At 36.0% G+C, this 16,211-nt stretch overlaps 1 protein-coding gene across 1 annotated transcript; it reads right to left on the bottom strand.

Moving 5' to 3' along the window:
- Nucleotides 1-877: 877 nt before the first annotated feature.
- Nucleotides 878-11,898, bottom strand: hs1bp3 (HCLS1 binding protein 3). Its single transcript, XM_083543522.1, has 7 exons — nucleotides 11,472-11,898; nucleotides 8,767-8,932; nucleotides 8,225-8,432; nucleotides 7,933-8,143; nucleotides 5,425-5,543; nucleotides 3,166-3,304; nucleotides 878-1,679 (listed from the first exon to the last, which is right to left on the bottom strand). The coding sequence occupies exons 1-7, from the start codon at nucleotides 11,495-11,497 to the stop codon at nucleotides 1,445-1,447; spliced, it is 1,104 nt and encodes a 367-aa protein (XP_083399648.1). The 5' UTR covers nucleotides 11,498-11,898; the 3' UTR covers nucleotides 878-1,444.
- Between the last annotated feature and the right edge of the window lie 4,313 nt (nucleotides 11,899-16,211).

Below are 16,211 nucleotides of genomic sequence, written 5' to 3'. Positions count from 1 at the left end.
GAAAATGTATATAAAGTATTTATTCGTAATTTGTTCATTTCATCACTATCATTACTAAACTTCTTGACCTGGAGCACAGTCATCTCACTAGAGTGACCTCAATTTATGATCCACATGTGATTATTGCGCTTGTTTCTCAGGCTAGAATCATGACATCTCTGACATCTGCAGAATCATGCTGGAATTCCCTCCATAAGCTTCATGGTCACATACTGGCACTGGGCAATCACAATAGCATTTATACTATGTAGTTATAGTTTGCTATTAAAGCTATAAATGGTAGAATATTTTCCAGTACACAACAACAGGGATAACAGAACTTCAGTCAATAACCTCTGATAAACCCAAATCCTTCCTGCATAGTAATATAGGAGTTATATGGGCAGCTCCATTTTACGTAGATTTAGCTCCAATCTACGATGGATTCCTTTAAACTTCCCTTAAAACCCTCTATAATATAATCTTTACTCAGAACTATGTGGTAATACAAGTACGAACATCCCATTGACTATCCAGTTTAGGAAATATACAGCTTTTCTATAATTACAGCTAGATATGAAATATAACTTTTGAATTAAATTCACTGGAAGCCCTTTGGGGAAATTGGCCCTTTTTCAAAGAGTCAAAAGTTCAGACTGACTTGTTGTTTAAACATGACTGGTTCTGGGTAACAATCTACAAAGCAGTCAGGTCTAAAAAATAAAAAAAAATCACCTTCCATAACCTGGGAACAAAGAATAATCCTGCGTCATACATTATGACGTGTCACTTCACTTCACTGATTAAATTATTTTGACTGTACATCGAGAGAAAAATCATAAAGCAGCTATGGGTTTATCGCCACCTTGTGTTCGATTTAATAATCAGACAAGGAAGATTTTACATATTTCATTCTACAAAGTGTAGGTGTTTATTCACGTAAACATATAATAATAAAAATTACTTATCCACAAAACCTACATGTTGTACACAAATAAAAAATTATAAAATGTGCCACAATAATAACATATTTTTTGTTTTCTTTATTAAAGGATTACAATTATTTTTAACAGCAAATCGAATCTGCAAATTTACAAATGTAAATAACTGGAAAAGTGCCAAAATTAGTGCATATACTGTCAAAATTATTTTTTTCACTTGAACTTTCCATCATTCCGAGTCCTCATTTTGTAATATCACAGAATGGCATACAATGATATCTTACCATCAGTCAATATATATATTATGACACATTATAAGTTGATTAATGTTAGAATTTCTAAATAGGTAAAAAAAGATTGTTATTGGAGTTCAGTAAAGATGCACACTAGTGCATTACTGTGCTGCATAATTGGGATCTATGTGAAAAAATTTGATGGAAACTATTAAGACCTCGAATGTGAGGTGAATAAGTTGAAAACATTTGAAACAGTTGAAAACTGTATGTTTTTGCCTGAACAACAACCTAAAAAAGGTCCTCACTGTCCGCAGCCTCGTTCTGTTGGATGTACTTTAGGATGTCGTGCTGATCCATTGCCTGGACTACAGCAGGCTGAGAAGGCACTTGGGCAGACTGTGCCAAAGAGGACGGCTTGTGTGGAATTGCTGGCTTGGCTTTAACTGCTGGTTTCGAGGCAACAGCTGGCTTTGGTTTCACTGGTTTACTGATTGCTAAAAATTTGTCCAAATCCTCGTCCACCCTAACGGAAAGAAAACACGAGAACACAACAGTAATCTTTAATCTTAAAGCAGAGTATCTGTTCTCTTTAGCCTGCAAATACAATGTTCCCCTTTTTATCTATGTATTTATATAAATATCAAAAGTAAAGGACAAAGTTAAAAGCAATCAAATGCTATTCCCAAATAATTATATATTTAGAGACATTTAGTGAATGTGTTCACATACAATAACAGGATATATACAAACAACGCAGTGTGCAGTGAGCTCGATCTGAAGACATGAATCCATACATTTGTTTAAAATGTAAAAATCTAAATCAGAAAAAACATTCGTATTCTATTCATTAAAACAAAGATTGATAAATGAGGCCCAACACCGGTGTGTTTTCAATGTGTAATCAAAATAGTACTGAATATTTTTTAATGTCATACTTTAAAATGTAACTAATCTTAAATAGGCTGTGGCATTTGATTAATGCTTGACTGGTATAAACCAGCCCAATGTGTGCCAAGGCCTGGGCTGTTGACACAAGGCATTTTCGCTCCATGGATTGATCCTGTTGGTGCCAAATTCTGACGCTACCATCTGTGTGCCTCAGCAGAAATCAGGATTAATCAGACTAGGCTATGTTTTCCAGGTATTACCTGTCCAGTCCTGTGTCTGTGCTCACTGCAGCCTCAGTGTTCTTCAGTCTTGGCTGACAGAAGTGGAATTGGTTAAACCTTTACTGTTTACCACAACTGTACAGAGTGGATTTTTGAGTTACAGTTTTTTTTTTTTGTGAGCTTGAACCAGGCTGACCATTCACTATTGACCTCTTTCATCAACAAGCAATTCTGTCTGCAGAACTGCTGCTCACTCAATGTGTGTTACTCAAATGCACCAATCGGAGTCAACTTTTTTGAAAGTTTGTGTAAGTAAATGTTTTTGCATGTGCATGATTCTATGCACTGATCCACTCCCATACAACTGGCTGATTCGATAACTTTGATCAATAAGTGAGTATACAGGTGTTCCTAATAAAGTGTTCTGTGAGTATACATCATGCATGTCTACTTCCAGCTCCTCTATATATGATAATATAATATTCAGAAAAAAACTCATTAAATCCCCAAAAAGTGGTGAGTCGCGTAATCGAAATAGAAGAGTAGACGAGATTCATACATTTTATATTACCCAAGTACCCAATTATGGTTGTTTCAGCAAGGTAATATGCTAGAAGGCATGGGGTATTCAGTAAGATCACTAGGATCTTTTCAAATGTGTAACAAATCAATGGGTTAATGCCATGTTTCTTCCAAACACCAAACATGTTCAGTACAGATATATCATTTATTCCTTTGTGAAAGGAGGAAAGGAATAATATCTGTAACACCAAAAAAAGTAAATTTTTGAAGGAATATGGCTCCCTTCCTTTTGGGCTATTAGCATTCTGTCATAAACCTGACTACAGAATGAAAAGAAATGACCTTACAGGAAAAAGTGAATAAGACACAAGGACTGACCTAAAAAGATCATCCACATCTTCATCTAGTTTTGTATTAGCAGTAACTTCACTCTTCTGGTAGGCATTAGGGAGCAGCAAAGAATCTCCAAGAGAGACAGTTCCACCTAAATCCTGGTCTTCAAACAACTTCACATCACCTGTAGGCACAGAGGAAGCAGTAATGATGCCTATTTAAATACAATACATCAATCGCAACATCTACATGATACATTTTTTCACTCTTAGTCTGTCTTTCACAATAATTACAATCTAGCTTTATTACAATGCATGTTAATATAATACGATGTGCAACATAACACCATCCTACCATTGCATATGTTCTTAGCTTCCTAGCAGCCTTCTAGTATTAATAAATGTATTTTGTGTGTGTGTGTATATATATATATATATACAGTAAGGAAAATAAATATTTGAACACCCTGCTATTTTGCAAGTTCTCCCACTTAGAAATCATGGAGGGGTCTGAAATTGTCATCGTAGGTGCATGTCCACTGTGAGAGACATAATCTAAAAAAAAAAATCCAGAAATCACAATACATGATTTTTTAACTATTTATTTGTATGATACAGCTGCAAATAAGTATTTAAACACCTGTCTATCAGCTAGAATTCTGACCCTCAAAGACCTGTTAGTCTGCCTTTAAACTGTCCACCTCCACTACATTTATTATACTAAATTAGATGCACCTGTTTGAGGTTGTTAGCTGCATAAAGACACCTGTCCACCCCATACAATCAGTAAGAATCCAACTACTAACATGGCCAAGACCAAAGAGCTGTCCAAAGACACTAGAGACAAAAATTGTACACCTCCACAAGGCTGGAAAGGGCTACGGGGAAATTGCCAAGCAGCTTGGTGAAAAAAGGTCCACTGTTGGAGCAATCATTAGAAAATGGAAGAAGCTAAACATGACTGTCAATCTCCCTCGGACTGGGGCTCCATGCAAGATCTCACCTCGTGGGGTCTCAATGATCCTAAGGAAGGTGAGAAATCAGCCCAGAACTACACGGAAGGAGCTGGTCAATGACCTGAAAAGAGCTGGGACCACCGTTTCCAAGGTTACTGTTGGTAATACACTGAAACGTCATGGTTTGAAATCATGCATGGCACAGAAGGTTCCCCTGCTTAAACCAGCACATGTCCAGGCACGTCTTAAGTTGATGACCATTTGGATGATCCAGACGAGTCATGGGAGAAAGTCATGTGGTCAGATGAGACCAAAATAGAACTTTTGGGTCATAATTCCACTAAATGTGTTTGGAGGAAGAAGAATGATGAGTACCATCCCAAGAACACCATCCCTACTGTGAAGCATGGGGGTGGTAGCATCATGCTTTGGGGTGTTTTTCTGCACATGGGACAGGGCAACTGCACTGTATTAAGGAGAGGATGAAACGGGGCCATGTATTGTGAGATTTTGGGGAACAACCTCCTTCCCTCAGTTAGAGCATTGAAGATGGGTCGAGGCTGGGTCTTCCAACATGACAATGACCCGAAGCACACAGCCAGGATAACCAAGGAGTGGCTCTGTAAGAAGCATATCAAGGTTCTGCCGTGGCCTAGCCAGTCTCCAGACCTAAACCCAATAGAGAATCTTTGGAGGGAGCTCAAACTCCGTGTTTCTCAGCGACAGGCCAGAAACCTGACTGATCTAGAGAAGATCTGTGTGGAGGAGTGGGCCAAAATCCCTCCTGCAGTGTGTGCAAACCTGGAGAAAAACTACAGGAAACGTTTGACCTCTGTAATTGTAAACAAAGGCTACTGTACCAAATATTAACATTGACTTTCTCAGGTGTTCAAATACTTATTTGCAGCTGTATCATACAAATAAATAGTTAAAAAATCATACATTGTGATTTCTGGATTTTTTTTTTAGATTATGTCTCTCACAGTGGACATGCACCTACGATGACAATTTCAGACCCCTCCATGATTTCTAAGTGGGAGAACTTGCAAAATAGCAGGGTGTTCAAATACTTATTTTCTGCACTGTATATATATATATATATATATATATATATATATATATATATATATATATATATATATATATATACTGTATATACACTCACACACACACACACACACACACACACACACACACACACACAAACACACATTAGATATGATTACATATAAATGTATATAAATGTAATCATAAACATTGTTACATACAATACACATACATATTTACATATAAAATGTATATATGATTACATATGAAATCTTTAGTTACAACACAAAATCTACACTTACTGCTCTTTACTGCAGGTTGAAAAAGCTCCTTGTCTGGATCATCCTCCTCATCAAACAGTAAGAGTTTGGGTTTAGCTGCAGGCTTTGGTAATGGCTTGACAGGCTTGGGCTTCTTAGACCTATAAGCACAAGACTGATGCTGTTAATTTTCAATCATTTTACTGTAATGGAATTTCAGTATAAGCAGTATGATGGGTGAACGATAGAATAGGACATGATATTGCATAAAAGATTTCCTTAAGTGAAAATAAACTACACATTAAACAGATTCTGTGAAGTGAAAACAAAAGTGTTTTTTCTTTGTCAATTCAAATGCAATATTGTATATTTATCCTTCCTTTACACCAGCCAATGTTTATTTTTTTTTCATCAGCGTGTCAATAAATAACATGAATGACTTAGTGACATTTAAGTTTCACATTCCAGACCCTTTCCAAAGTTAAAGAAAAGCCTAAAAAGGCTTGTGATGCAAAACAGAAGAGTGCTTTGTTAGAAAACTGTCTGGGTGGAGGAGGCTGTCTTAAGAGTCACATCAGAGAAACAGCTGCATACCTCTTTGAAAGAAATGAGAGGCACTCCCTAAACACGAGAGATATACGAGTTCCGTTCCAGTAAATGAGCTTTTGACTCAGCGTGACATAGCGAAGGTCGGCCTTAAGAACCTGTTACAAAACATCAGCTTGCCATGTTCCTGGACACAACGCTGCTATCATTCCAGGATGGGTGGTGACCCCGGGGTATTCAAATAGTTTATTCAAACGTCTAGACGGTCGACACATGTTTTAAAACCTTATCTGTTTCTGTTACACGTTTTCCAGCCAACCAATTATAAACAGTAATGAGACAGATATGTAGGCATTCAATTCAAAAGAAATGGTTGATTTTTAATGGACTAATTAGCACAGCTGAGTGACATCATTTAAGCCAGAAAAGGGAAATGATGCACATATTATGGAGATATTTTTCCACTTTAAAAGATGTCTTGATAGGGTGTCTCGAGCTGAAAATTCTCAGCTGCTATTTATAAAAAGGCATTTCCATAACGAGAACTAGGGGTGAGAGTTTTCCAAAACATAGCACAAATAATTGACCTTTTATAGTATCTTGATTTGGAACATTGTGAGGAGGGTGTACTACTGGAATACTTCCAGTAACATTTATCTGACGAATCGGACATACTGAAAGAGGTTTTAACGTGATGAATAACCACCAAATCAAAATGAATACAACACAAATGCCTTCTATAATAAGCCTTGAGTTACTAAAAAAAGATTTTCCACATTTATTAAAAGACTTGCTTAGATCTTGTCCCTAAAACTCTCTGAGAAAATAGGCCTGTTTTAATTATTATTGTTGAACAAAGTATGAACAGTGCGATACAGGCTGGAAAGTCGTCTTGCTGTGTGTCAGAGTGTCAGTTAGCAGCAGAATAGAGGTGGTGCACAAATTGTCAGGCATCACTCCTGTAAAACACTTGCAGTGACTATAATGGATTTTAAACATGATTTTAAAACTAAAACAAGTCTAAAATTAAGTCCCAAGTCACCTACTTGTTCTGTACTCGTCAGTATCAAGAGTATCGAGGTATTACTGAACCGAAGTCACCAGTTAAGTCCATAAACAGAAGAAACCCTATAAACACTGTACTGCAGAGGTTAGATCATAAAGCAATTGTAGATCTAAGGACTGATAAAAAACAATCTCTAAAAAGACTACATAAAATCCAGGCAATTTTATCTTCTAAGAATGTATTCACATGGGCAGATTTATGGACCAGTGTTCATTGTGCAACACAGCATCAGTCAGATAAGTGATAAGTACTTTTCTTTTTAAGCACCCGAATGTTACCCATTTCAGATTCACAGCTATCACTAAATCACTAAAGCAATCACTAGTTCAAAATTTCTAATTATAACCTGTACATGCTTTTACACTGGAAACCAAAAAGTTTAGTTAAATATCTGCTACAAAAAAAATTTAAGTTCATTATTTAAAAAATCATAAAAATAAAGTAAATATAAATAAATAAAATACAGTTAATTTTTTTTTATGCTTTTAAAAAATACATTTTCCGTATTTTCCGGACTATAAGCCACTACTTTTTTTCCACGCTTCGAACCCCGTGGCTTAAACAATGAAGCGGCTAATATATGGATTTTTCCTGGGTTTTTCCCGGGTCACAAGTTTCAAAACAAAAAACTGAGCCCCGTAACATTAGACCAATGAAATTGCCGAACGGGTTCAGGTGAACCAATGAAACTCTTTTTATTAAATCAGACGCGCTCCCACTGAATCGGGCCGCACCACATCATAAATATGGATGAGGTTCCTCTGACGTTTGATATGCCGCTCATTTTAAAGCAGGATTTATAGTAGATTTGTTGTAGATATAGTAGAAGTGCAGTACAGCCCTCTAGTGGACATTTCCAGTAGATGCAAATTAGACAATAAACTCCTCTTTCTTTATATTTTGGTGAAATAATATATACTCTTTAAATATATTCTTACCTAACACTGCCTAGAGGGTCAAACAATTCCTCTTCCTCTTCTTCCTCCTCCTTGGTTGCCTTTTCCACTTTTGCCGGCTTCTTTACTCGGTCAGGCTGAGATGTAGGTACCTCGTCTTTTCCAAAGAAATCCAACCCATCGTCTTCATCGTTCTTCTCCTCGAAGTCAAGGAAACTGGCGCCCCTCACATCATGAATCGCACCTTTTGCTCCTGTGATATTTAACACATACATGATGAAACCATGCGTCAAATATCAAAAATGCAACGAATAAACATAACCAGGGCTCTCACCTAAGAATTCCATTAGCTCTGGACAGGTAGAGAGAGTCAGATGTTTTGAAATAAAGCGAACAAGTTCGTCGAAGGCCATTCGCCGTTCACGGATGTCCGTTTCACCAACAAAGAGTGCTTTGCGGGGCATGGGAGGCAGATGAATGCTGGGATACTGAGCAATCAAGCTGGAGTAAAACTCATCAATTTCACTGTACTTCTTTGATACCTGAGAATGAATGACAATCATTTTAATCCACATATTGATCACCTGTAAAGTGATCCCACATTTATTTTTCTTCCACAAATTCATAACACAAAATAGTTTTAATCGAAGTACACAAGCAGCTCCTTTCAAAATGTTTCGACACGAAAGAGCTGCTGCTTTTCCCCTTTTAACTATTTATAACAAACCATGACTTCGTTTTATTACAGAGTGCAAAAATACACAAAAGCAGGATTATAAAAAAAAAAAAACACGGCCCTGGCAGCAGAATATATTACAAGAAAAACACACTACTGGCTGTGAGTTCTTGTGCCAGTTCATGAAATCAGCCACTCACCACACACTGCACAACATCCCCTGGTTTGTGTTTAGCAGATTTAAAGGGTGCGAGGCGGGTGACCACCACAATCTGGTACTCCACGTGGCCAGTCATCATGGAGCCCCGCACCTCCTGATACTGTGGAACCTGCAGGTCAATACCTGTAGCCTCATTCTGCAGAGGCCTAAAGAAAATAAATAATAATCTGCATAAAATTCAAATTTTAGAGCAAGCAAAAACTTTCACAATTTCACAATGATTCAATAAGTAACAGTTTTTCTCAGTTGCTTTGGGGCGTTTCTCAGATCAGAAATTGTTCAACCTCTGCATCATGTGGTCATTTGTGCACATCATAAAAGCAATTTCCAAGCTGAATTTTATAGTTTTATTTATGTCTGTACTTTGAGAGTCTATAACAGCTGGAACTAAATTCTTGTGTGTGTCAACACATTTGGCCAATAAACCTGATTGTGATTTCTTTTTGCTTTGAACACACTGCGAATACTTTGGTACATTCGTTTAATTGATTGTGTACAAGTGTCTGCTGTTTCCCACATTATAAATTGATTAGGTCATGATGTTGACTAAAATATATTATACTGGTTCCCACCTAAATAATCTTAACCCCCAAAAGATCTTGGCATTAGTTCATTGCATAAGTTATTGAACGCAAAATGGTTAAACCAGCTGTCTAAAATTTTCTATTAAACTTTATTTTTTTATATAAATGTTTCTTGAATTGATGAATTGTTCAGATGAATTTTGAATTTAACTAATGAAGCTGAGTGAACCAATGATCGACTAGTTCTCTAAAATAGGTCAAAGGTGAATTTTGTGAACCTTCTTTTGGCAACAGAGCAAAACACAGAATTGCAATTTCTGAAAATGGATGAATGGAATTAAAGAACAGACAGTAGTACAGTACAGTAAATGTGTAAATCATGTCCGGTCTCTTGCAATCAATTTAAATCAAATATGCAATCAAATAAATAAATCTGTGCTGCTGAAATTCAGAGATGCCGTACAGAAGATATTCAACTTTGTGCATTTTAATCATTGTAATCCAAACCGTAGTTTCTATCAAGAAATAGTGAAATTGTGCACCGTCATACTGATAACATCACTAAATATTTTGATGATTTTGTTTGTGAACAATGACAACGGGACTTTTCATTCTAATGGGAATAAGATGTTAATTGACACTTTTGAGAGATGAACTAAGGATTTTGAAAAAGCTAAAGGATTTTGCAAGAAATCCAATGTCTGGTCCAGTTTGTACAAATTGTTTGGGAAATGCAGTTACAGGCTTCCAAAAAATTGATTTGATTCGAGAAATGCTCCAAAGCAACTGCGAAAAACTGTCATATGTCAAGCTTATCTTCTTCACCCTTTTTTTTTGTTGGGTAATGTGTCTTGAATTGTGCCGATGAATCTTGAATGTCACTAATAAAGCAGAGTTTATGGCATCAAGATCAACTAATGATTAACTGGTTCTCTAAAACAAGCCAAAGGTGAATCTCATGAACCTTCAAATGGTGAGTGTATACACACAGAAATACAATTTCAGATACATTCAGATACTCAGATATTCAGATACAATTTCAATAAAGTACACAAAAAAAAAAAAAGAAGTGTGAATCCTGTCCAGTCTTTTGCACTCAATATCCCACACAAAGTAATTATCTAAATTTAAGTTCAAATTCATACATGCCGTACAGAAGAAAATCAGCCTTGTGCATTTTCAATTATTGTAACCGAAGTTTTCATCAGGAAATACTGGAACCGTGTGCAGTCATATCCCGACAACACGACTAAACAACGATCTTGTTAGTTAACATTTACAAAAGGACTTCTGATAGCTATCACATGTTTGACACAGAGACTCACTTTTGAGAGATGAACTAAGGATTTTGAAAAAGGTACGGGCTTTTGCAAGAAATCCATTGTTTGGTGCAACTTGTGCTAATCGTTTTGAGAAATGTAGTTTCAGGCTCAGGCTCAGTTTCAGGCAAAAAATGTGATTTGATTCGAATGATTGGAGAAATACCCCCAAAGCAACGGAGTAAACCTGTAACAAGTAAACACTGATAGATAGTTTGAATAGAGTGGTTTATACAGAGAAGTGTTAAGGGGCAGGTTTTATACATCAACATATTGCTATGCTCAGTTCAATGCCTTCCTGATAAATAATAGACAATCTGTCAAGTGGGTTCTAACATTATTCTGCGGGATTTTCATGGGCAAAAAAGAACATTAGCCCCAGATGTTTTTTTTTTTTTTTTTTAGGTCCAGATGTTTGCACAAACATTTCCAGTTCTGTTTTCACCAAGAAATGCAATTTAAAGTCATATTTGGGGGTATCCTCATTCCTACTATTATTACAGAAAAAAACAAGTTAATTCATTTTTTTTTGAATAATTATGCATAAAATATCTTTTGTATACTTAATCGAAAAATTGTCCATAAATACCATAAATAAACGCACAACCACTGTATCTACAAATATACCGTAATTTTTGCTTCGTCAATAACAATATTCTCTTATATTCTATATCTGTAAACATATGCATTATAAAGTTACAATGCCCAAATAAAAAGCAAACTATATATAAATAGTATGTTGTGCTATACGTCGTTTCACTTTCGTATTCAGCTACAACCCAAAGTAACTAGCAAGCTAACTATAGGATCCGTGCAAGAGTTCAACTGCAGAACAAAGTTACCTGCTCGTAACAAATCCATCTGGCATTACTGAAAACTGGAAAGTTGCTGGCGAAATGTATAATATTTATAAAAGAAGCTTCATTGTCATTTCTTTCTTTAAAAAAAAATATCCTTGTGACTGTGACGTATACCGTCAGCTTACTAACCGGACAGCTTGTGGCTAGTCACGGGATTCAGTTCCTCTTAGCATTCAAACTTAGCTAAGCGTCCAATTTAGCTAGCAAGCGAAGTGTTGGTGGATTGGCTTGCAACGCTGTGATTCTGTGAAATTGACGTTAGTTTGCATTTTTACTGTATATTTACAAACTATTTTTACAGAATACAAAATAAACCACATGGGGGGAAAAAATATATTTCGTAGTCGGCAGGATTCGAACCTGCGCGGGGAGACCCCAATGGATTTCTAGTCCATCGCCTTAACCACTCGGCCACGACTACCGACAAACGTGAATACCTAAACTAGCTATTTTGTAAAAAAGCTGTAAATGTTTATAAACGTTTACATAAATATTTCTGTAATTTAAATTCTTTATTTTCCTTATTTTTTCCTAATTTTTTCTTTTTATGTTAATGCTACATTCAACCGAAACAAATGTTAGTGTGCATTTAAAAGCAAATCCGATTGGTGGCGCTCTTACCCTGTAGATAGATAGATAGATAGATAGAGTGAGAGTGAGTGAGTGAGTGAGTGTGTGTATGGAATTGGGTACTGTATAAGTGATTGCTGTGTTTCTGGGATTTTCTCAATACAGGCGATTATAAGATAAGATAAAATAAGATATACCTTTATTCGTCCAACAGTGGGGACATTTCTTTGTTACAGCAGCAAAGAAAAATAAATAAATGCAAATATATAAAAGAATAGACATATACTATAGTATACAGTATATACACAACACAATGTATAAATACAAATAAGGAAAAAGGTTTGTATTGCAGGTAATATTGCACACAGGTGATATTGTACGTATTGCAGGTAATATTGCACACAGGTAGTATTATTATACAGTTAAACAGTAATACAGTGGGTATTATGGTGACTGGTTTACTGGGAGCAGCTTTAATTGTAAAGTCTAATAGCAGCAGGGAGAAAAGACCTTCTGTAACGCTCCTTCATACACTTAGGATGTAACAGTTTATAATCCGTTTATTTATTTAATCATTCGTTTGATAAATCTGAATCCTATCCCAAGACGCTGGGTGTGTTTTGAGAATACACACTTCATAGAACATCACAGGCCACTATCTGCCCACTCATCAACACCAAGAGACTATTTACCATGAGAAATTGACCTCCAGGCCTGTTTTTTTTTGAAGGTGGGAAGAAATCAGTGAATGTAGAGATTCTAGACATAGCACGCACAAAAACTCAACACAGAAACTCAAGAAGTATGTCTATGAACTTAAACATCTGGAAGAAATCTGCTGATCAAACTGTCTGTCTTTTATGTTCCATTGTGTTTGTCTTGTAGTGTCCGCTTTAATATTTGCCATGGTCAGGGTTGTGTCCCACAGAAAGATGAGGCAGATGGAAATTTCTGTAATGAACCTTTTACACTATTCCGAATAGTTTTAGCACTGCTTTTGAGATTTGAGTTGGGCTTTCTCATTGGTAAAATCATTAATATATCCACCTTTTCTCTTTTCCTTGCAGCACTCAAAGGTCTCTAGGACCTACAAAACACTGATTATTAGGAAGAATGAATTTCATTCTAATAATAATTCTTTGAATCCACAAATTCAGATTTCCAATGAACTACATTTTATGTACTAATACATTCCCAGGAAACCAGATTTGCTCATTTTTGTCTTCTTAATGTTACACAAGTGTTTCTTAGTTGGAATATTAGAGACACAATACAACTCAGTCTGAGAGTTTTCACTAATGCTAACATTCATGATCAGTGACTCTCTATATCCTTCATGAATCAGATCAGATGTGGTTTAAATAAGGAGAACTGAATACAGTTTGATGCAGTGTGTTCTAAGAATTACTGAAGAAAAATACTGGTGCAAATACTCCAAAAAATTCAATTAATTCGGTTCAATTTGATTTCTATAGCACTTTTAACAGTGGACATGGTCTTAAAGCAGCTTTACAGAGTGTAAGATTTATAGAACAAAATTCACTTATATTTAAATTCATGTGCATTTATGTCTGATGATGAAGCCTGGGGCAACTGCAACATAGGAAAAAATCCCTTAGATGGAATGAGAAAAAAACCTTGAGAGGAACCAGAAGAACCCATCCTCATCTGGATGACACCAAGAGTGTGATTATAAATCATTAAAACATTATAAACACTTGAAAAAGAGAAATATTATGAGCACTGGAGTGTGTGATTATGAATAATGTCCTTTCTACAGTCTTATGCAGTCAGTTGGAGTTGAGTAACCAGGAGCTCCTGAGCAACTCATAATTTAGCTCAACATCTGTGATCATTATAAATTCAACACCAACTCTTCCTTGCCAGAGCTTTTAAACATTCAATGATGCCAAAACAGCATATGTAGAATGTTATTTTAAATATTGATTAAGAGGTTGTTTATACTCAAAGTCCAATGTCTGAAATCTTCATTAGCTGGGACACAACTGGAATTGGAACAATCTCTAGATGCCTGGGATCCTGCAGGGTTGGCATCTTCTTTTTGAAGGTCTGAAATCTTCATGAGGTGGCACACAGCTAAAGCTGTCCAAATCTCTGGATACCTGGGAGAAGCAGTGCAGAGGAAAATCACTGAATTCCTGAGAACCAAATGTAATAAACACCTTTTGTAACTTTGAATTTTTACTGGAAATTATCTAAAGATTTCAATTACTTTTAGACTGCAGATGATCAGCAGGTAAGCAACAGAGAAGTAATATTTTATCCAAGTGTTCCACTAGATGTTTCAAAACACTTAACTGATTATCTTCTGCTTTGAATACATTTTGGACTTCCTTGGCGAGAGCTGGCACGATTACATAGCCATTCCAGGTTTTCCCAATCACAGCCTCTGCTTGAAGGCCTCAACACTTTTATTTAAGCTCTTTGTCCTTGACATTTCTTAACATCTCTCAACAATGCCCTGGGGCTGACACTTAGTGTTTTTACATAAACAAGCAATAAACTATTTAGATTCTGAGATCCTGTTGCTGAAAACCTATAAGTATTTTGTAGGCCTTGTTTGATAAAAGTGCATTCAGGGCAATCATCTTAATCATCTGATTTTGGTATAGCAGAATTATTTTTGTCATTGAGTATGGTGAGACTTTTGACTTGTGCTGTCTCCACTGCTGCTTGTTATGATGATTTATGTAGTGTGCAGAGGGAGGTGAAGGGTGAAAGTTTTTTTTTAGTCAAAGTGCAGATACATTGGGCCCCATGATATGAATGCTGAATCGTATGCTGTAGCATATGTCTTTCAGTAAGTACAGATGTATACCGAGATATTTTTTATCTTTTTGTTACAGGATGTAAAAAAAAAATAAAAGGCAAATAGTGAGAAAAAAAACTTACATTTTATAACCATTACAGTATGGAATCTATTGGTAATCACTGATTCCAGTCTGAATTGTCTCAAGCTTAAGTTACATTTTTTGAAAGTTGCTTCATGCTACACGATTCATATTTTCAAATTATTCACACCAGGGTTTTAAAATAAATGATCAGGCTTCATAATTGTTTTCAGTGTGCACTCATTTTTCGGGTGATAAAGTATGCAACACGTTTTGAGTTTCCATTTTATATCAAAGAGGACACGTTTCAACTGTAGTATGTAATATATGAAATATTGATGGAATACACAGGGTGGCAATGAATCAAGGATTTTGGCTCGATGGCATGCTGCTTGAGCTTAAACATGACACAGAGCACAATTTAATCATTTATACCAAGTTTGGATTCACAGAAACGAATGGAAATGCATTACTGTCAGCACCCCTGATTGGCTGAGCACAAAATGCTGAGGAGCATTCTTGAGAGCCATCCAAGTGTTGTCTATTTCATGGTCAAATTCTCAAAAACTGACTGGTAATTGAACTGAAATCCATACAACCTTTGTTTCAGTCACAGTTTTCAACATTTCTCAACAGAAGAGTGTTTTAAATATTTTTTGTTACCCAAGTCTGACTCTACTCTCAATTTGTGGTTAGAGGCTATTAAAAACCTCCTTAAAATTCTTTTTAACAGAGGCTGTTTTGCCAGTGCAAAACAAAGTATTTTTTTTTCTATTTTAAGAAAAACACCACCTCTGTGTGTCCAGTGTGTGGGGAAAAAAGCACATCAATGTACTACATGGGCGACTTTACATAAAGCATTAGTTTTATTTTACACTTTTACTTTGTATGGGTTTTTTTTTAATTTTTTTAATAAAATAATTAAATAAATGATGGTTTGTCTTTTAAAATAAAATAAGACACAAAAAACCTTTACGGGTTTAATGTTGTACAAATATACAGCCATATGTCTGCTTGATTATCATCAAATGCAGCATTGAAAGAAAAAACCCATTTCAAACCCGGTCCTTTTCCTCAATCAGAGCCATAGGTGATAGGACCTGTAATACGATCAGCAATAGGACCATCAGTGACAGGAGGATGCACAGTCTTACAAGCCTAGTCCATAGAAGGTCTAACCTAACAAAACACCACAGTTACCTTGGCATGTTAGAACACTGGAGCCCTCAGGTGGAGCATCAACTCCATGTTTAAAGCCTGATATTTTATAGAATATGAAAAATCTCAGTGTGGAGACATA

Source organism: Silurus aristotelis (assembly GCF_946808225.1).
Source record: "Silurus aristotelis genome assembly, chromosome: 6".
Lineage (NCBI taxonomy): Eukaryota > Metazoa > Chordata > Actinopteri > Siluriformes > Siluridae > Silurus > Silurus aristotelis.
The sequence above is the reverse complement of the archived record's forward strand: the minus strand, read 5'-3'. Positions and strand labels throughout refer to the sequence as shown.